General features: G+C 39.9%; 2 protein-coding genes across 4 annotated transcripts; one reads left to right on the forward strand and one right to left on the reverse strand.

The window, feature by feature from the left end:
• Positions 1-342: 342 nt before the first annotated feature.
• On the forward strand, positions 343-3,176 carry LOC129730770 (uncharacterized). The gene is made up of 3 exons (XM_055690334.1): positions 343-396; positions 468-619; positions 676-3,176. Exon 3 carries the CDS (start codon positions 759-761, stop codon positions 3,174-3,176), a length of 2,418 nt encoding a protein of 805 aa, XP_055546309.1. The 5' UTR covers positions 343-396; positions 468-619; positions 676-758.
• A 121-nt stretch (positions 3,177-3,297) lies between these two features.
• On the reverse strand, positions 3,298-13,139 carry LOC129729552 (peroxisomal N(1)-acetyl-spermine/spermidine oxidase). Of its 3 annotated transcripts, none has more exons than XM_055688202.1 (4): positions 12,737-13,139; positions 11,153-12,448; positions 10,910-11,091; positions 3,298-8,558 (listed from the first exon to the last, which is right to left on the reverse strand). In XM_055688202.1, coding segments are annotated over exons 1-4 (1,704 nt in total). In that variant the 5' UTR covers positions 12,962-13,139; the 3' UTR covers positions 3,298-8,557. The 3 variants fall into 3 exon arrangements, with proteins under 3 accessions (XP_055544177.1, XP_055544176.1, XP_055544175.1); XM_055688201.1 differs by having other exon boundaries at positions 3,298-8,761; XM_055688200.1 differs by having other exon boundaries at positions 3,298-11,091.
• Between the last annotated feature and the right edge of the window lie 9,645 nt (positions 13,140-22,784).

Below are 22,784 nucleotides of genomic sequence, written 5' to 3' on the forward strand. Positions count from 1 at the left end.
AGTAAAAAGAGTAACCCAAACTCGGCAACGTTTAGTTTTGTATACCGAAAATTCTCGAAAGGCGCTTATAATTTCACTAGAAGTTAAAAGTAAGTGTTATTTCCTTTTAGGTAGGAAATGTAGGGATGGAGATAAAAGAATAATTTAACTAAAAATAAGATACTTTCAGTTAACTCATTTTTCTATCTCCATCCTTCCATTTTTTGCCTAAAAGGAAAATTAAAAATAGCTTGCCTTGCTTTATAGTTTATGAAAAGTTAAGATATAAGTAAAAATGAATATGATCGTAGAAAACATATTAATCGAATCCATACAAAAAAACCCGGCGACTGACCACTTCGTAAATATAACTAGGAATGTACTACACAGCTTTATTGTCCATTATAATTCGCAAAGGTAGGTACTAATTCATATCACGTTGTACATAACCTGTGCAGTAAGAATGACGTTACCATGGTTTCGATTAGTAAACAAACTGGGCGTCGGTGAAAACCGTGCCTAACCAGGGTTTACACGCAACGTCAGCAGTGCAGACAAGGGAGCAATCGACCGTGAATGTGTTTCACCAGGATACAACGCAGCCCCAGCGAATCAAGCTGGCACCTGGCGAAACCAATCGGTATGGTAGAACCAGATGTTTGTTGTTTCCGCTATGGTAATTTTGTTGTTTTCTAGTCCTTCCATAACGTGGAGAGTGAACCGAACTCACATGTAGGTGAACAACGTTCGTGAGTGCACGTGTTCGATTGTCAAAAATCATGGACGAAGAAATGAAGACCACTTTCAAGGATTTTTACGAAGAAATTGATCGTTTGTGTTATTTTCCGGTTAAATGTTCAAGTTTTGAGCCGGTGGTAGAGAGAAATGTAGTAGATTCCGTTCCAGCAGATGTAATCAAAGAAACCGACGTAGATGAACTTATCGAATATTCTAAAAAGTTCGTGGAAAAAATTAAAAGTGATATTCGGAAGGATTTGAAAAGATTCGATGAGCAGGCAGTGCAGTGCTCTAGAACGGAGAACAAACGCAACAAGAAATTGAACACTCCTCCAAAATGGACTGCCAATAGACAGAAGCAGAAGCAAGTGGCTGAAACAAATCGGGCAACAGCAATTCGAATAATAAAACGCATTCCAATGAATGTATCAGCAAAAGATGAAACGAGTATAAAGGGTTTAGAACAAAATCAGTTAAACAATCAAAAACCTGCGCAACAGGTGAAACAAGTTCGGAATATTGGAACCAATGTTAATATCATAATCCCCTCGAAAGCTTCTAAAAGACAAAATCTTCTTTCAGTGGAGTCAGTGCCAAGTGTAGCTCAATCACTGCCGATCATCAAAAAAACAGTAACACCGCAGACTGCGGTGAAAAGCTTCAGATTCTACAATAGCAAACTTAGTCCGGTACAGATTTGGGAACAGCAACACCCGGAGTTAGGCTTGCAAAACTCAACTAACAGTTTATTCCCTAAAAGAGTTAGGAAAAGCGATATGGAAGATTCTAGGACGCAAGATTCAAAAACGAAAAATTTGCCTGAAGAACCACGTGATACTGAAGGTAAAAAAATTGTCCACTTCACGAATGAAATAGCTTCTACACCTGAAGACTGTACAATTCAAAATTCGAACCATTCTCAACCAAAAGAGCAAAACCTGGTTTCCGCCGTCGTGGAACCTGAATTTCACAAGTCTTCCACTATTACGAAGCATGTCATTCCAACAATAAGCATAAAAGGTGACTGGAAAGCAAATCTACAAATTCAAGAGATATGTAGAATTAATATTTTAGATGAGAAACCGGTTGAAACTCACATCAATAACCCTTCAAACTTAAAATATTTAGAGATCCGTCATGAGAGTTGCGTTACGAAGCATACAACGAAAGCTAATGATAATTCTGATAAGACAACCGATAACTGTGTTCCACCAGAGAGCAGTACAGCAGTAAAACCTTCGTCCTTCAAGCCGCTAATTATCGTGCCAAAATCTACACTTAAGGAGAACACTTTTTCCCACTCCAACAAATATCTTCGACCGTTCGCGAACATTGGAAAACAGGATGGACTTCCGAAATCCAACTTGTTCGATAGCTTTATAGATAGTGAAACTAGCTCAGAGGAGAATGAAAATCCAATAATAGTGGAATCAGATACTAGCGAAAGTAGTGCCCCAAATGGAATCGAAAACTTAGACTTGACGTTCCATCGACATTCTACACCCACTCGTTTTCCGAGTTCTCTATCGGCCGTGCCGCGACTTTCGAGCCCCATAAAATCACAGTCGCACTTACAGTCTAGATCCGTTCAAACAGTTCCAACTATCGTTGCACCGTCATCTCCACAAATGCAGCCAGAAATTGTAGAACCTGACGGTGTTCCATCCATGTCTCCGCCTGAAGCAGTTGGTTCATCAAAGTTTTTGGAAAATCTCCAAATTTGGAAGTCTGCCGTTTCGGCGCAGTCGGAAAATATGAAACTTGGCAATCAGCTATCAAACGATCTTGAAAAACTGAAGCAAAATATGGCGACGATTGCGGATGAATCTCAAAACATTGCCAAGATCACTCGTACTTGCGAAGAAAGCTTGAAGCAAATTAACCAATTAAAGGATCGTCACGTAGAAAATCGACCACCGACAGCACTTTCTAGTGTTCCATTTGGTACACATTTTGGACACAGCTCACCAGCAAATATCCTTGGCTCAATGGAAGAAACAGTGCACGATCACAAACAGTTTCAACGAGCAGTATTTCAGCAAAGCCCGAAGTACTCGAAAGTGATCAAGAAGATTTGCGACGATGGTCGACATCAGCGGTTCAAAAAGAGTACGGATCTCTCAGACATTGCAGTGGAAAGAGCTGCTAGGAAATTTCTAGATTCATGCCAGCGCTCAATAAGTAGCTTAAGTTTTAACGAACTTACGACGTCCAGATCGCATTCTCCGGAATCAAACCATTCTTGGAATGATACGTTCCAATCAAGCAGTGGGTCCTTTTCAGAGAACACAACCGGTGTAAGTTCGAGTGCCAAACGTTCGCGTTCGTCCTCTGGACGGATAGAGGGAACGTTCAACAGTAGCTGCTCCGATGGTCAACTTATTCCAGCCACTTCTACAAGGATCGGGGTTTCATCGTCGGACGAAGGTGAAGTTTTAAGTCTAGGAGAAGTTAAATAATAAAGACAATAAAGTTGATACCTATTTGTAATCTAACCAATAAAACCTTCTTACTTGTTTGATAACATCATTCTAGCGGGCTTTCGGCATACGATTAGAACTACGAAACACCTTACGCTGGTTAACATTTGGTTAGATTTGATTTGTTTGTATTAGCAAAATATTTTTGTGTCTGCCAATGGATATTATTTTTCGCGGTCCTGCTCAGTCAGTCATTATCTATTCATGTACAGTTTCAATGTGTCAACAAATCGGTAATCTTTGATTTAACGAGCTAGATATCTTCTATTCGAAATTCCTACAGTCCTACACCGGAACAACCCGGTGACTAGTTTGCGAAAGTTTCGTTCAGCTATACAGCGGTGGCGGTGTAAGTTACAGTGTACCATTGCACAGTCCACATATTTTAAGCCTTCTTACGTTCTATCTTGGGTCTAGGTTTTTTTTTTTGCAGTTACAGGATATAAATGCATGCGCATTGGATTGGTTCACAGTGACGATCGCGTTGATTCATATAACTTTTGAGAATTTATTTATGGATCCATACATTTTACGAACACAATCTGGTGAAGGTACAGGTTTCAAACCGAACCTTTGTTATACGGTGTTTATGAGTTGGTTAGTAACAAGCATTGTTTGAACCAAAGAAAAAAACAATCACTGCCTTTTAACACTGTGAAATACGAATGGTGCTTTTCAGCGCCTTCAAGAATAGAGAGGGATTTAAGTAATTCAACAGTTTTTTACCACTCTATAATGAAAAGCTCGTTGTTATGAAAATAAGCGCCACGTTAGACACCAGATTTATTTTCAAGTGTAGTTGACGACGGCGATCAATAATTTATTTTAGGAAGATGCATTAGGTTTTATTTTTATTAAGCAGGTTATTTGAAAAGCTATACTTTTCTTGTGCTTATTTGAACAATTTTCAGCGGAGCTAATAAATAACAGTTTGCGTAGTCCTACGCCAATAATACGGTCACTTCTCAGATACTCCAACTTTTTTTTTTAATATGAAAACGGAAATCGAATATCTGGATCCAACCACCCTAATTTTACATATCGATCAAAAGTGGACTGGTAGCGTAAAAATAGTTCGTTCAATTTCGAAAACGGCATTTTGAACTCTAAAGGTGCCGCCACACGGACGCTAATTCCCTTTGTTTCTAAATTCGTTTTCGTTTTTGCGGTGTAGGTACCCCGCGGACTACACTTTGTCCTATCACTGTTTTTTTACATTTTCCGGACTATCCCGGACTACCCTTTTTCTGTCCTGGACAGTCCGCGCCAGAAACAGAGTGCAGTTTTGAAGACACCAACACATTCACACGTATGTGTCAAAATTAAAAATAAAATGTGTCAAAATCGGTTTGCTTTGATTATCGTTCTTCGCGTGTCGAACATCAGGTTGAATTTTATTTATTTTATTTTGTTATTTTGTCATTTTTCAGTAAATTGGCAAATTTTTTGTAGCACAAATGCGATAAAAGACAATGGCGATAATGATCAAAACAAAAGTGACAGTTACCTCTGGTATTACGCACACCATTGCAACTGCTCGGAAAGTGTTTTTTTTTCAGCTGCAAAGCGTAGTCCGGGACGGGATAGTCCTGCCGTAAAAACGAATTCGACATAAGTCTTAGTTGATTGTAGAAAGCATTTTTTCATCACTGAATAGTAGGCTATGAACTATTCGGGCATGACGGAGTAGTTCAGGGTCTCTATGTTATAGCTTTTGACAGTACAATCCCGCGTTATGATGAAAAAAAAATGCTTTTTTCAATCAACTATGACTTAGAAACTAAGGGAATAAGCGTTCGTGTGGCGGCACCTTAATCGTATGTTTTCTCATGCCAGTCCACAAATTCTTGTTCTTTTCAGGGCGACTGGTCCCCGAGCCAATGTTCAGACAATAGTTTAGCATGTAGATGTCTTTGGAGAAGTTTCTCAAAATTCTCTTTGGCATATTTTAGGATATTCGTTAAAAATATTCATTGAGGGGACATAGCACCAAAGTAAAACTAACAACATCTAGTCACAGGATAACAAGTTAATGCTACCGGTGGAGTTGTAGAATTATGAATTTTATACACTTCATCGCGGTTGGTATATTCTACCGTGCTGAGGTTTGATATCCTTACGACACGCCCAGCCGATGGCTGGTTCTCCAACCATCTCCTGCAGTTCGTGATTCTTTCGCCTTATCTTCGTTCCACCGAAGATGGTGCAGTTCACCGAAGATGGTACGCAACACCTTCCGCTCGAAAACCGCAAAGGCATGTTGGTCCTCCACAACCATAGTCCATGTCTCGTGGCCGTAGAGCGGTAGTTTACCACGCCTGTAAATGGTCAACTTGGTGCGAAGGCATGTTTTACTCGATCTGAGCGTCCTCCGGAAACCAAAGCGATTTCCTGTCATAATGCACCGACGAATTTCTCTACTGGTGTCGTTGTCGGCAGTTATCAGTGAATTCAGGTACTCGAGCTCGTCGACCACCTTCATTTCATCACCTCCAACTTGAACTTGAAGTGCTCTTTGTCTTCGATGCATTAATAACCAGTCCAATCCGTTTGGTCTCAGCTTTCAGTCCGATGTACATATCCGCCATCTTCACAAAGGTCCGAGCCACAATGTGGATATCATCGGCGAAGTCAAACAGTTGAACCGATTTTTTAAATGTTGTGCCGCTCGTGTTAATCCCCGATCTTCAAATTACACTTTCTAGAGCAATATTGAACAGTAGGTTCGAGAGACTATCACCTTGCCTTAACCTCTTCGAGTTTCGAAAGGGCTCGAGAGCGCCCTCGATTTTCGAACTACACACATCGATTCATCGTCTGTTTGACCAATCACGTTAGTTTGTCAGAATATCTGTAGTCGTCAATAATCTGCCATAGCTGGTCTTGATCGATTGTGTTGTATCTCATGTACTACTCATGTACCCCGCCTAGAAGTGCCCCATGAACTGCTTCGCAAAAGGTGATAATCAGGCGACTCCATCACGCGTCACTCCAACTTTGTAGATGAGACACACAATACCTTACATCCACTCCTTTAATATATTTTCCTAAATCTAGGCAATGACCCAGTGCAGGGTCTAGCTAGTGTTTCTACACCGTATTTGAACAGCTTGCTGGGAGTTTCATTTTTCGGTTAATCTATTCCTCAATTTTCAGGAGATCAGGAACTGTAATCCTGCTGGTTTCTACTCGTGCACGAAGATCAATTGCCATATCGACCTTGCGCTCTACTGCATCGCCGTTAAGATGCACATTGAAGTGCTACTTCCACCTTTCGATCACCTCACACTCGTCCGTAAGGAGGTTGCCGGCCAAGCTCCTGCACACTTCGGCTTGCGAAACGTAACATTTGCGAGAGCTGTTCAGCTTCTTGTAGAACTTCCGAGCTGCGTTAACTTGGTGCAGCTCTTCCATCACTACGCGATCTCGGTCCTCTTATTGATGCTTCTTCCTTCGGAGGCCTGAGTTTTGGCTGTTCCGTGCTCGTCGATATCTTTTCATGTTTGCTCTCGTCCGTGCTGCATCCTTCTCCTCGGCTAACTGTTTGCAGCTAGTCGTTTCTATGATCCCCACCATGAATCTAGTAGCGCTACAGCAGTGCTATCTATGGCGGATCTAATACTATTGCTCAATAGTTGGTCGTAACGTTCGACTTTGACCGGTATTATACACCGTTGAGAATTTTGAGCGGCCGCATACAGTTACTAGGTAGTGGTCCGAATATGCGGTAGATATGAACGTTGAACGTTCGAGCGTCCGCACGCACACGTAACACATCACTCGGTCCAAAAAAGCTTTGAAAAGTCATGTCAGTTTATCTGGAAAACTATAGTCGTGCATGATTTGCCACAGTTAGGCTCGATCAACTGTATCATGAGCTGCCTTGAAGTCCACGACGACGGAATGGGTGGGCACGTTATACTACCGACATTTATAAAGAATCTGCCAGAGAATGAATACGATGGTAAACTGTCAGGATTTCTCAAGGATAAGATCATTAGTGCCAGGCGAATAAATCCTTTCTGAGCCCGTTCAATCCTAAGTCCGTTATCTGGTAGGGATGCCATATAATTACCGCATAATCCAAAATTGGGCGTACGAGTGCGCAGTACAATGATTCCCAACGATATGGATCAGAAAAGTCCTTTGAAACCTTGGAAACAAAGCCCAATTGTCGTGTTACTTTCGATATCATTCCAGAACGGTGTAAATCAAAGTTCATTTTTGAGTCCAACAAAATTCCTAAATCTGTCATTTCACTAACTCTTGTAAGTAAATTGCCATCGATACAACGTGCTAATTGAACAAAATCGGTTGACACATGATAACCTGACTTAGTTCGATGGTGTTAGTCAACAAACAACAGGATTTTAAACGCCAACAATCCTGCGCTTGTAAAATAGCATGCAACTTTAAGTCGTCGGCATTCACCAGTTCAAGACAACGGTGATCCAGTATTAAAGCAGCGTCATGAAACAGAACAGAATAAATAGCAGCGGTCCGAGATTACTGCCTCGTGGGATACCAGACTTATTTGAGAAAGGCCGTGATACACAACCATCAATCTTTACTCTTAGTTTACGATCTGTTAGAATGGTAGAGTGCAGAATTTGAAACGAACTTTGCTGCTATTATCTAGACTCCAATCACAACGAAAAACATTGAAGCCTGTACCAAACAGCTGCTGCGAGGTAATACAGTTATCCAAATCCAGTTTCGGTGATGATGATCACGTCATAGTTACAGTCGGTTGCTGCTAGAAGCAGGTCGTATGATCCGTAGTGGCGCGAGCGTTAATCAACGTTATGCCACGGCACACAATGGCAGGTCTCTACACAAAAGTCGGATGAAACCTAAAAGTCTTTTTTTAAATGATTGGAAATTACGTTTTATTACAATTTTGGGGTGGTGAACTCATTTCTGATGCCAGAAAATGTTGAAAATGGAAATTAGATTATGTGTTATCCGATCGTTCCGTACTGTTTCACCAGATTGTACGGTAGGAATGAAATTAGAGATACATGTGTTTTGGCTTTCCCGTCGCTGTTGATTGTTTTTCCACGTGCATCCCTGAAGGCAGATGTTACGATAACGCCAACGGATGTATTTCCTTCGAGGGCGGTAACCCCCGTTCAGTCCGTTGTTTGGATATTTTAATCATCTCGAGTGTAAGGTGATGGCCTTGAGTTACAACCATGGTTATCAATCGATGCAAAAATTCGGCCTCATTGCTGCAAATTAGTCCTCCCAGCAGATCTCGAGGTACGATGCTGGCCTAACAAGCTTTTCGTCGTAGGTTCGAGTCTCGAGAGAGACTGTTAGTGCAATTGTCCTGACACATTTAACAGTTAGCTGCGAAGTCTGTGTATAATAAAACAGAAGGTCGAATTCCAAATCAGAATGTAGCATCATCAAGGCTTTGCACAGTGTTTTATTTTGCCGTTTTCATGCGATTAATTAAATAGCGTTTCAAATGTTGACTATACCCATAATGTATGTTCGGAGAAGTTCCAAGATATTGAAAAATACATCTTTAGATGTAAGAAGATGAGTGATCAATCCACCTAAAAGTGAGATAGAAAATTTATTTTTTTATCAGATTGAGATAGACGCATGGTGTCTTCGGCAAAATTTTAGGTGATCTCAAAACAATAAACTTTGTCGAAGACACTATGCGTCTATCTCTTATGTGTTACGAGCAACATAAAGTTTTCTATGAAGAGGTCCTGAAAATCACAATTTTCGTTATAACTTTTTTCTCAGATTTTTCCAAATTTTTAAACCTTCTACAAAGTTATCAGTCATCCCAATATGCGTGTTTATGCTGAACATTGTTATTTTTTATCTCCCAAAATAAAAAAGTTATTTGACATATTTCGATATTTTTGGGGATTTCATACGATGAAATAACTATCCTTAGACTTTCAATTAAAGGTACACACTTTGGTATGTAAGAGTATGTAAGCAGCCTTTCGCCTGTTTTTCAAAGCTATTCGGTGCCGATTTTTGTCTACAATAATTTAAAAATGAGGCAGTTTTGAGTTTCGAAAGTGGCCCCAAACGATCCTGAGCTAAACATGCATGCCTGCTTTGATAAGGTTACAAAAAATGGTGAAAATGTTAGAAATAGATTAACTAAAAATTGAGTTTTTTCTTCACCATGCGTCTATTTTAATCTGTTAAAAAAATAAATTTTCTATCTCATTTTTAGGTGGATTGATCACTAATATTCCTACATTTAAAGATGTATTTTTGAATATCTTGAAACTTCTCCGAACATACATTATGGGTATAATCAACATTTGAAACGCTATTTAATTAATCGCACGAAAACGGCAAAATGAAACACTGTGCTTTGCTTTGCTTTTTTGCTGCAAATATCACCACTTGTTGATTTCCTTGATCATGATGCTTCATTTAATTGTCTACTGCTAGGTTACTCTTCTACAGCTTATATACAGAGTAAATTTACTCTTAAATTCATTTTAAATGTGAAACCTCAAATTTGATGTAGATTGTATTATCCTAAAAATAGTGAAATAGATCCGCTGATTGAATTGGTAAAATATCAATGATAATTTATAGTCAACAGCTCAGGTTTGAAAAAATTGCAAATCGGATTGACTTGCAATAAGCGGTAGCTCTTTGTTTTTGTTATGCCGGTTTATAGTCACAAAAATATGAACCAATCCAATGCACATTTTATGCTAGGCGATCTAAGCTGTAAAACTAGTCAACTGAAAGATAAACAATTTCGTTTAGTGTATTACACAAAAAGAGGTGTGGACTAGAATAAACTATCGTAACTTTGATTATAATATAATATAATAATGCTGATTTGAGGATATTGAGGAATGGGTACCAGTATAAAACATTGGTGGAGTTCAGTGGGAGTTAAAAGCATGTAGAAAAATGGCGCGTGCAACTCAACAAAACTAGCAGATGTGAACAAATAACTGTACCAAACACTTTTTTTTGATACTGAAAAAGTTTAAGTGGTGTGCGCTTCACAGATGAAATGAAACAAGTTTGCTACCGACCCATAAATCGTAATTTTGCTTTCTTTTATTTGCAATTGTGTTCACTTTTTTAAATAAATGTATCTCTCGACAATTTCCAAAATGAAATAAATTGATATTACTGTATTTCGAGGAACAATCATAAACCCAACTAAATTATTAGTCGTGAGAATAAAAAAAAAAAAAAGAGAATAAATTATTAGTCATGGTTTGCGCGTAGTTATTTGTGTTTATGTTCTAGTTCAACGCAACTAGGTTTGTTTGTCGTTATTATTCCTAGTTATGCCAGTCGGAAAAAAATCACTCTTTTGGGTCGGTCGCTCAGGTGTGATACTTTCGCTTGAGCCAAGCAGTTTTGATATAAGTAGAATTTTGTATTCTGAATTTTTGGCAACCAAAACATTCTTGAGTCGAGGCGCAAACACCATTCTGCTTTGTTAAAACTAAATTATCAGTCTAGCTTTCTTTGTCACTACCTTTGAATAAAAAAAGGAAAACTATAACACGAGTGCAGTTCAAATAAACACACCTGAACTGGTGAAGTAGAACACCGTTTGTGATGTTGATGTAACAAAAACAAAACTTCCAAATTGCTCACGAAACCTAGGAACGCAATGGGATGATAACTCAGAGACACAAAACAAATGCTAAAATTGCAATGAATTAGACAACAAAGCGAAGCGATTTTCTTACTATTCCAGCGCAATTCCCTGTATCCAGGAACTGAGATCGCTAGTGTCCGACTCCATCACAATTTCCTGCGGTGAATCGGGCGTCAGCAGGATCTGCGCCGCCGTTCGGCCACTCAGGTATGCTCCATGTACCGTTGAGTAAAAGTTAGAGTGCGTGTGTTCGCCGGCAAACAGCACCGACGGCTATTCGAGATCATTTTTCAATAACTCACATAAAATTATAAATTCATAAATAATGACTCACCTTCGCCTGATGCGGACTAGAGTAGAGTGGCTGCGCAATGTTTTCGATATCGTCCTGGGACGCACCGACCGCAATGGCCGTGTAGGAACCGCGACTGTACGGCTGCTTTTCCCAGCTGGTACAAACGCATCGCTTTGGTTTTGGAATGAACGGATCTTTTAGAAACCGCCTCAGGATTTCGGTACATTTTTCCGCAATAATCTCGTGCGAGATACTCTCCATGTAGGCCGCTTCTCGTCCCGAAATCCAACCGAGCAGCAAGGTGTCGGAAATTTTTGAAAAAGAATATATCTTTTTGAACCAGTTCGCTTTGATGAACTCTTCCTCGTCGACGTCCGGTTCCGGATCTGCATGTTCCCAAAGAAACATGATTTCACTGATTTTAGCACTAAGAAACGGTCGATCATATTCTAGAAAAATTTTATCCACTGTCCCATAAAGTAGCGAATCGATGGACTCTAGTTTGTATTGCGGTAGACTAGGCGAAAACATGGTTTGACCATGATCTTTTAGCACACCAAGTGGAATGGTGCAGATCACATGATCCGCTTCATAGATAGTGCCATTGTCGCAAACGACCTGTACGTTTGACGTACAGTGCTTTAAGCTATCGTTTGTGCTGGTATCGCTACTCCCGGTAGCTCCATCGATAGGTACTTCTGTGACCGTTTTGTCAGAATCATCTGAATCGATATCGTCTTCATCCTCTTCGAGGATAGCATCTGGGTTGTTGCTAGTAGAGACGGAACTTTTTCGCTTCCAATGGATCGTTTTTACTGGGCATGCAAGTATAATGTTCTCTTTCGGAAGAGTATCACAAAGTGGTTTCAAAATGGAACTATATCCGGAGGGTAGCACAATATTGCCACCCTGCAGTTCGGTATAACTACCCAGTTCCAGTAGGTCAATCTCGTCCATACTGTGGCACCCTGTAATGCAAGTCTCCCGCTTAAGCAAACATTCAAATATCAACTTTCTCAGATGTTTTTCTTTTTGATCGTCAATGTTGTTTAAGTACAGTGCGGCTTCCAGATTGATGTGCTCTCCGACGCTATGCACGTCCGGAGGGGGCAGATACTGGCAGAGAAAATATTCCTCACATCGACGTAAAAAGCACACGTATGCTTCGTATATTTCCTGCAGAACCTGAAAAGGCACCTGTTTGCCGTCTTCGGTAGCAGCAACTACTTTGTGCGGTTTTGGTACATTTATGATACTGATCAGGCCATGCTGCATGGCAAGTTCGAACATTGGGTTCCCTAGTACGCCGTGGATCCAGTTAGCACCAAGTTCAATCTAAAAACAAACAATTTGTTATTATCGAAATCTTAACAAAATTAAAATAAATTTCACTTTGTTAGTGTAGCTTAAAATGATTATGCATAAGCGAAATTTTTACACTGACAATACGCAATCTTATCTCTGAACTAGAGTTGCAAACAGGTACCACAAGCCATCAAAACTGTACGCAAGATAATCGATACCATCATCAGGGTGCAGCCTTACATAAGGCTCTAAACTCACAATTTTGTCTGGTCATATTTATCTCCTCCACCGCCCGCATACCCTCCACTTATTGCTTACCTTCTGCGAGCCAAGTTCTATACCAATGATCCTTCCGCCGACCCGGTTTCTCGCCTCTAGGATAACGAAATCTGTGCAACCATTTTTCACCAAATGATTCGCTGAAGACAACCCGGCCATCCCGGCACCGATGATAAGCACTTTACATTTTCGCTTCTGTTGTTGCTGGATTTGCTTACCACAGGCCGTGTCTTCTCCAGAAGATTGGGCACTTTCATCAGCCATGCTACTGGAGCTGAGAGCCCGAGTTACACGTTCACTGGATTTGGAAATCTACCACCGCCAGATTACAGTACAAAGTGATTGGCACCCGAAAAATATTCACTTCTGCACTTTTTCCATTCCAGCAATTCGACAGACATTCGAAATCGTGAAAATATTTTGACAAATTTGTGTGTTTGACTTGCAAATAAGCGTGTTTCACTTGCACAGCCCATTAGAAAATTTGACGAGTAAACTTATGTTCAGGGTTTTCTTTCAGTTGAGTATAAGTTACCCCTGGCGTCGCGCAACCCGCATAATAAATAAATATTGTCATTGCAATACTAAACCGCAAAACTATACTCTGCAATTCGCTGGTGAGCTCAACAACGCGAAGATTCCGATAGCGATGACATTATTTTACAACCATAGTACGTCACACATGTTGTGTTGTCTTATTGTGATTCTCAAGAAATTTCAGCATATTGTTGATTTACTTTTCTGTCATTGAGTTGTGCGCTAGGGTATAATACGTATAATTGAACATACATTCAAATATTTTAAGCGCATTTGATTAACTGTTAGACAAGTAGGTCTGTTAAATTCTATTCTTGACTAGGTACACCAGACGATTGCTCTTAACATGCGAAAAATTAAAACGGACTGAGGGTATGATTTAGACTTAGAAAAAATTTCTCTCGTCCGACTCGAACTCGCAATCTCCGATGTCTTCGGCATGCTGTTTTGACCGTTTTACCTTCTCAAACATATTTGTCATAGAAGAAAAAAAAACACACATACTTACAAGAAGCGGAATGTATTTTTTGACAGGCGCACAACTGGGCGCACAACTCTGTTGCGCGCAACTTGTTTGATGGTCTGCGGATTTCAGAAAAGAACCGCAATAGCTAAGAAAAATGTGCGTCTCAAAAATACTACAGATACTTAATTTCTCTTCAATGTTTTGCGAGCATGATAAATTGTACAGTGCGCTAGTATAATGCAGTTTTAATGTGCTATGATTAAATCAACATAGTTTTACGATTGATAAACAATTAAATTTTGGAAATTATTAGTGTCGCTTATTTTGGGACATTTCAGATTAAATTAAAGACTGCATAATATTGGAATACTATGAAATTCGCTACACTGAAAGAAATCGACACGACATTATAAAGTGTTTCGCACTTGAATTCGCCCTACTGGTCAAAACATATGGAATTCATATGCGAAACACTTGAGAATTATTCATCGTGCAACACCTCATTTTCAAAAGGAAAACACTTTCAATTCTGGTGTTATGACATATAGACATAAAGTGTTTGGATTTTGAATCTCAAATAAATGTTTACCGAGCTTCGAATGATTTTTATTCGATTTAAAAATGAAAACAGTTTTATATGGATATGATTGCATATAATATTTTTTATTTATAAAATTAAAATTTCACTATAAAAATTCATCACCGAATATAAACTATCCTTTTCTGTTGAAGAAGCCTGCAAAGCAAACAAAGGTTCAAATTAGTTTAATATAAATAATTGATGTTTTAGTAAACAAATACTTGCCTCTAGCGTAAAGATGTTTTCATCAGAATCTCTGTGATCTTGTGCTGGAAGGACGAAATAAGCTTAGAATTCGATTCTTTTACGTAACATAAATCACTTACCTTCCAAAAATTTGCAGATGTAGTCTGGAAAATCCTCAAACTTCTGAGCCGTATGACACTCGTTTACTTTTCATCTGTCGTCATTTTTCTACTTTTCAGCCCAAACGGCACATCATTTGACATATAAAAACAAAACAAATCAACTGAAAGTGTTTCGCACATGAATATCACTGTGATGAAACAGTGGGGCAGATTCATGTGCAACTCACTTGAAAGGGATGTTGGAATCATACGTAAATGAAAATGTTTCGCACATGATAATCACTGTGATGAAACAGTGGGGCAGATTCAAGTGCAATTCACCTGAAAGGGATGTTGGGATCATACGTTAGTGGAGTGCGGTTCATGAATGTAAGTTGATGTGTGCGACAACTTGAAACGAAAGTGAAAAATCATTGAATTCGATGAAAGAAATTCTACAAATAACAATGCAGAGTCATTTTCATATCCAATTGATGAAACACTTGGATGGAGCGTGCCCAGTTTTTTCAGTGTAGAAAATCCTTGTGGCCCAAATACGAGCTTGAAAATAACAACTAAAGAAATATCCTGTCGAACGTGCCTAAGCGATGACACGCATACAGACACAATTAATGTTTCTTGGACGCGATGAAGGCGTTTCGCCCTTGTTTAAAGTCTCATGCAGGGAGCTGTGCGTATTGTTATTGCTCGCCTTAGCTATATCCCACACTAGTTGTTACAGCTCGGCAAAATCCAGCGAAATTTTGCTAGTTTCCATCAAAAATAAATAAGTGTGTAGGCACGTTTTCTGGTTATCAAATAGGCGGGTATGTTTCAAGGGCTGATATCTTAACGTGTGTGTAAAAGAGATAGCATATCACTGCAACTGCAACAGTGGGCAACAATGAGAATAGATCATTGCACGATGACGTCACAAAACAAGAAGAAGAAAGAGATTTGACAGTTATTGCGGGTTTGTTTACATAGAAAAATTCTCGGCTCGAATGAGAAGCGGAAGTTTCTTGTTAAAAATTGTGTTTCCAAGAATGAACCAAAAGATCACAGTAATGAATTCGCATAGGCGGAGAGTTTTCCCATCTTTTTCGTACTCGTATCATTAATTTTTACTCCGATCACATAAAAAGTGAATAGAACACCTTGTAAACAAACCCGTGGGAAGTGTCAGAAAAGTGAGGTTATTTTTCGTGTGCAATGATCTATTGAGCTCAGGGCAGGAGTTCATTGTCATTCACTGTAACCCGGTATAGGGACGTCAATGGCTCGGTATACATACTTCATTACGATATGATTTAATTTTTTAATTTGTCATTTCCGATTGCAATTAAACTTTGCATAATTGAATATTGAGAATAGGTTATGTTTTCATTTAATTCTACTATCGAAAGATCAATCACCCTCCTATACCGTCCGCAGATACGTTCGTATTTCGGTTGCTACATACAACCATCATCAGTGCTTATATTCGTTCTTTTGGTAGTAGAAATCAATGGAAACATAACCTATTCTCAATTCAATTCTATTTTACTAAGACGCTCAAGTAGAAATTTATTTGCATAATTGCGATCGTGGCCGGTGCAGTTTTCTAAAATATTTTACTTTTGTTGGCTGTTTCCTAGTTAGCTCAGTGATTTCTGAAGTTTTGGCAACACTAATGCTGCCAGATTTATTGCTTTCCTTGCGAAATACATGCGAAGAGTCAAACTGACGTAAGTAGAGTTGTCAAAAAAGTAGGTAACATATTACATTTTTTTTATTGTAGCGTTCACCTTTATGGTACGTAAAAAGCTGGATACCATGTTGAAACTTTGTCCAAAACAGAATTGCCATTCGGTTTCGGAACAGCGTAGTTTATGTACATAAATCGGTGTAATACCATCATGTAACATATGACATGTACCGTATTACATGTGATATGTAACATATCACACGTGATATGTAACATGTAACACGAAATATGAAACATGATAAATATCATGCAACACGTAATATGTTGTGTTACATGCATGCTTGTCTATTCTCCTCAGAGATCAAATCGACGCACTTGTTTGAAGAGAACGACAGACCGTGTGTATCTGGCAAACTTGCGAATAAACACCGTGGTGGAATCTGAAATCTCTCTCCTGAGTGATAATAATCTTTGGTGAGCTTTCTCACAAGTGTGGATTGGATATTACGCACAGCAACTACACCCCAGCAGAGCTTACTGCGGTGTATTCCAAGAGCAAAAGAGCAAAAGAGATCGAATTGTGGTAGAGGCAAAAAGAGCTTAAGTTGCGTTGTTGACATAGGCGTAGCCATTGACCCCCCCCCCTATTGTTGGCATTGGTGCAGAATTTTGTTTTCAATAACTCTAATAAGGTTTGCGCTACGAAAATGGACAAAAATTGCCAGTTTTTCATGGGTTTACCTTTACATACACTGACGAAGCTACGCATGCAGCATCAATCATATTAACCGATGAGTCATCAGAAAAAATTTGATTTGCCTGTTTAAATAACGGTGCCCACGCCGCATCAAAAACAGACATCGTGCGGCAGTTCGTGGACACCTGATTCGCCCGTTCCGACATCAACAACATCTTGGCACTATTGAACAACAATCAAAGCATTGAAAGAAAGCCCGGTTTCGGACGGCCGACGACCCTGAGTGACTAGAAGCTCCAAAGGATTCTGAAGAGGAAGACCGAGGGAAAAATGGCTACATCGCTGCGTACGCTTGGCCTGGAGTTCGGTGCAGCCGACCAAACAGTGCTTGACAAATATGGGCATACACGTCAGGAAACACTCCCGTTCACTAGTCTCGGAGCTGCAAGCATTGACGCAGCGGCAGAGCCTAAATAAGATGGTCAAATCGATTTTTCCGGCAATTCACGACGTGGCGGTGGTGATGGATGACGGGACCTGTCTCACCCTGGATGGCAACGACTGGCACTTTGTATTTTACTTCCCCCACGAAAGGAGTAAGCATTGAGTTGAAATTTCTTTCACACACCAAGTTTCCCAAGACGGTGTTGTTGTGGCTGATAATCAGCGAGAAAGGGATGTCAAAGCTGCTCTTCTTTCGCTACGGACTGGCCGTGAACGGGGGAATTTATAGTATGATGAACCTGCCGGAAGTTGCGTCGTTCACCAAAAAATACCATAATGCCGAAGGCACGGTGTTTTGGCCGGATCTGTAGTCGGCTCACTATTCGAGGCGATCGTTTGAGGAGATGGAACGGCTAACTGTGGATATGGTACCCAAGTTGGCGAACCCGCCCAACGTCCCCAAGTTGCGTCTCATCGAGGATTTCTGTTGCGAAATTTGAGGAGGAATTGATAAATAAAACGAAAAAAGAATTTAAAATCATGCCTACACGCATGTTTTCGTCCACCATGGTGAATGCTCCGGTTAACTGCCGAAATTCCGCAGGCATGATTTTTTCCGCAAGTAAGCTAGCATAATTACCTTCCATAGGAAATTTATCAAACCTAATTATCTGTCTTAGTTATTTTTTCACCACCATCCGAAAAAAGTCCATTTTTTTAACGCATACGTTAGCACAAAACGACATTTTTAGCCTATTGAAACATCTGTGTAAAGTATCAGCCAGATCAAGAATAATTGATTGAAATGCTTGTCCTATGTTACGCGGAATTGCACAGGTTTTGAAGTAGAATACTTCTCTCAGGAAGTTCGGCTACATAGGGATGTGAAATGAAAATCTAAAACCGAAAAAAGTGAAAAATATGTCCAATTTCAAATGCTAATAAATCGGTTAGTATTCGATGGATTTCCTTCGTTCTTGCAGCAATAGATTGGAAAATCTTCTAAGATTCTTCCCAAAATAAGATAATTGTAATTTTATTATTCACACTGTTGTACTATTGAAAATAGTCAAGCCTTGTCAAAACTAAAAATTCGACCTCTGATTGGTCGTTATATGCTTGCTTCCCAAGCACGGTCGACAGGATCATATACCTTGCAATTGGAAACATGCTATTTGGTCTATATAAGAGCCTGTTTCAGCCGGAGCCGCTCATAATAGTTCTAGACAGCGACAACAGCAGTCGTCCTTCCTTAGCAGCAGCACTTGCCCGTGGTTGGTCATCACGTCTCAGGAGCAGCGCGGTTCTTCTCAGCGTGTGTCGCCAGACTGCCATTATTCCCCCCGTGTTGGGGCAGCATGAAGATTGCCATCAGGAAATCCAATTTCGGAAATAGCTTCCACAGTGCATGTTGTCCGTGTAACTTAATTCCCCCAATGTTAGGGCACCTCAAAGGTTGTAATTAGCAACCGATTATGAACCGCAACATGCTTTTTTCAAGGCAAATAAAAAAAACAATTGAAGGTTAATAATTTAATTTTCTGGCAAATAAATAAGTCATTGAAAGTTAATAATTCTTGTCAACGCAAGCAAGCGTTCTGTGTTGCATCTTAGCAATTTAAATTTGTCGCACCCGTCGAATTTACTAATGTGAAATAGTTCCACAGTGCATGTTGTCCGTGTATCTTAATTTCCCCAATGTTAGGGCAGCTCAAAGGTTGTAATTTGCAACCGATTTTGAACCGCAAAATGCTTTTTTCAAGGCAAATAAAATAATTGAAGGTTAATAATTCTCTGGCATCAACACAAGCAGACATTCTGTGCGGGATGCAATCAAATTCTGTTGTAGTTGTCTAATTTTTCCTTTCACTTTATTTAGTAAACCCCCCACTGTGGGGCAGCGCAAAGGCTGCGATCAGCATAACCGACATTGAATAATAAACTGCCCTGTTGGTACGCATTCACAAAAGCAGTTAGTTCGACTATGCAGAGCTTATATGAAGTCGATTCACTCAATCAGCATAAACAGAATTTCGTCGTCTCCCAGCTGCCAAGTTGCAACATGATGCAACACGCAACAGCGAGCAAACGAAATCGCTTGATGTTACAAACCGCAATAAGATACGGGTTAAAACCGTTGCGTGTGTGAGAGCACCATTGGTGTTTATTCGCTGGATACACTATCTACTGTCTACTGAACGCAATAATCTGCTTACATGCGACACGGGGACGGGAACATTCTCTTCAACCAAGCTGCACAACACGACACAAAACATGTTATTTTGTTGCTTCAATGAGAGTGCTATCGGTCCGGCTCGACAAGAAATCATTTTTGTGCATCCGTGCTACGAAACTGAGGAAAAACTTTAGAAACTGAAAAAAGAGGTGGAGCTTATCAAATGATCGCTCTGAGCCGGAATGAAGTCACACATATTTTTCAAGTTATATCATTCCACCACTTACGAAAAATAATTCATTCCTTTTTTCATCCCTATATAAGAGCCTGTTTTAGTCGAAGCCGCTCATAATAGTTCTGAACAGCGACGACAGCAGTCATCCCTTAGCAGCAGCGGGTGCGAGCAGTGGGTACCATCGATAGCGGGTAGCGGCCACAACTGTGGCATGGCTACGGATAGCGTTGCAGTTGCAGTTGCTATGCATAGCGTAGCTGTTGCAGCGGGTATATCAGCATCGATGGTAGCTGATGCAATGACACTCCCTTTACTAAAATGCTGTTTCAGTGTGGTAGCGGGAAGCATCAGCAGCAGGCTTGCATGAAGTGAATACATCAGCCAGCAACATTCTCTAAGGCCTCTGCCATAGTAGACGCGAAAAGCGGCGCGAACCGATTCGCTCGGCCGTAGGTTAATGTACAGATCTACTGATGGCTGTACATTAACCTACAGCCGAGCGAATCGGTTCGCGTCGCTTTTCGCGTCTATTATGGCAGATGCCTAAGGGGAAAGTTGTATCATTTTGTTCAGAAGAATATTATTGTCGGTAATATTACAGAGATGCGATTGCGTAAATCCGATTTTGAATTGAACAATTGTTCTTTTGAGAACAAATAAAACACTTTTGAAGAGTTAATAGCTTTTGGTACCAATAGCAGTATAGTGACAGCCTCAGCGGTAGATGCAGATGCAGCCGGTACTTCCCTGAGGCCGACGTAAAGGTAAATGGGAGCAGCACGGCGAGACAGTTCGGGTTATGCTTAGACGCGCGTCATTTTTCGTTGTTGATATTCGCCACATGAAACGACGCGCTTTCGTATGATAGCGGTGGTATTAGCGAAAGATGCATTTGCCAACACTTCCTCCAGTAAAGCCGTGTCTAGTTTTGTGAAAATGTGAAAACACCTTTCTCATTGTGTTGACCGTGCGCCTTAGTCCTCACTATCAAGGTAACACAGAGATGTAAGATAAACACTACATCCTATGATAAATTGAACAATTGTTCTTATAAGAACAACAAAGGAATTAATGAAGATTTAATTTTGAATTATAATACTTCTCTCAGGAAGTTCGGCTACATAGGGATGTGAAATAAAAATCTAAAACTGAAAAAAGTGAGAAAAATTTCAAATGCTGATAAATCGGTTAGTTTTCGATAGATTTCCTTCGTTTTTGCAGCAATCGATTAGAAAATCTTCTAAGATTCTTACCAAATGCATGAAATTGTAATTTTATCATTCGAACTATTGTACTATTGAAAACTCTTAAGCCTTGTCAAAACTAAAAATTCGACCTCTGATTGGTCGCTATACCGCGCTTTCCCAAGCACGGTCGACAGAGTTATGGACCTATTAAATTGGGAATGCATCATTTGGCCTATATAAGAGCTTCATCAGATAATAAACAAACATTTCACCGGATATTAAATTGAACAACTGAAATTTGAAGAACACAAATGATTATTTGAAGAGTTAATATTTTCTCGTTTTGCGCTATAATCCAAAGTTAATTATCTTCATCTACATGCATACTCTGATTATTATTACGTGTTTGCGTCGCTTAGTGTTTGGCTACGGTCATGCAGAACGCAAATAACGGCGCGATGCGATTCGGCAAGACGAAATCTGTTGAAATGTATAGCTCTACTTCGCCTTAAAAAGAGCTGTACATTTCACCACGGTAAGGCGAATCGCATCGCGCCGGCATTCGCGTTCTGCATAACCGTAGCCATTGTTCTGTTCCCGTTTAATGATGTCGTATTAAATGTGCATATTACAATTCGGCAACACTTCAACTTCTCATTTGCACAAAATTTAAAAATATTCAATGAACTTCATTCAAAATATCAGACAAAAAGAAATTACAATACTGCCAATGAACGGTCAACGTTTATTTACTAGAAAAAATGACTGACACGCAAACAGCCGGGTTATCTTTTTTGTAAAATTATTCTACTTCAACCTTGCGGTCGTGGCTCTGCATACAACCTTCTTGTGATTTTTTAGTTGATCCACTAAGGACATTGCAGCGGCGAAAGTACCGGGCAAATCCGCCTGCATCAACGAGCTTGGAGTATTGGAACCGAACTGTGACAATTCTTTACCTTGATTCTCTAATAACCTCACTAAAACACGGCTCAGTGAAGATAATGCACCTGCCTACGCGTTGTCCTTGTTGTAATACGCATGTCGTTGGAAGAGTTCAAGTGCAAAACCGGAGCTTTCGTAATTTTTTACGAAGTTGACAATTTTGTTGGAGAGGTGAAAGCCTGGTATCAACATTGCAACAACATGAGCAATTAAAAATGCGCTTGCTCTACCATGTGAAACATGCACGATTGAATTCTCGTTCAGCACATTACGTCGGGTGAAAACCTGGCTGAGATCAACAATGGTTGAGTGCTCTCTGCTTGCAGAGTGTTCATCGGCAGATGGTTAACAACAATCGTGGAAAATCTACTGAATTAGCGCTGGAGCGATTTGCGGAGGATAAAAGGAAGATGGTTTTTAGTTAACAACGATGTTACTGTTATCTTTCTACGGTAGATTTAGTGTAAATTTAATTACAGTTAAGTTTAGTGTTAATAAAACAATGAAATTTTTTACTTCTAAAATTTTGAAGAACTTGCCCCCCCCCCCCCCCCGTTCGAAGTTCTGGCTACGCCCATGGTTGTTGATACCGGTCAAGTTTATTCCAAGCTCAAAAAATTTAGAGAAATGGCAGGAAAACGACCGCGGCATACGGCTGTAAATGACTATTTTTATAATAAAACAGTGAAGGGTTGCACAGGAAATGAAGTTTCTACGACATTGTGTATTTTATGCGGTGAGACTTGCAACCCGTTCAAATGTGGCGCCATATTTAATTTGTCGTAACATTTGGTTGCCAAACACGCTAAGGAAGCAGCTTACATTGGGCTTTCTGTTGGGGGAAAG

The sequence above is a fragment of the Wyeomyia smithii genome, chromosome 3 (assembly GCF_029784165.1).
Source record: "Wyeomyia smithii strain HCP4-BCI-WySm-NY-G18 chromosome 3, ASM2978416v1, whole genome shotgun sequence".
Classification (NCBI taxonomy): Eukaryota; Metazoa; Arthropoda; class Insecta; order Diptera; family Culicidae; genus Wyeomyia; species Wyeomyia smithii.

Coding starts and splice junctions, on each gene's coding strand:
- LOC129729552 (XM_055688202.1), bottom strand. CDS start 12,961: ATGGCTGATGAAAGTGCCCAATCTTCTGGAGAAGACACGGCCTGTGGT. Junction 12,449..12,736: donor TAGAACTTGGCTCGCAGAAG/GTAAGCAATAAG, acceptor GTTTGTTTTTAG/ATTGAACTTGGTGCTAACTG. Junction 11,092..11,152: donor CTAGTCCGCATCAGGCGAAG/GTGAGTCATTAT, acceptor GATCTCGAATAG/CCGTCGGTGCTGTTTGCCGG.
- LOC129730770 (XM_055690334.1), top strand. CDS start 759: ATGGACGAAGAAATGAAGACCACTTTCAAGGATTTTTACGAAGAAATT.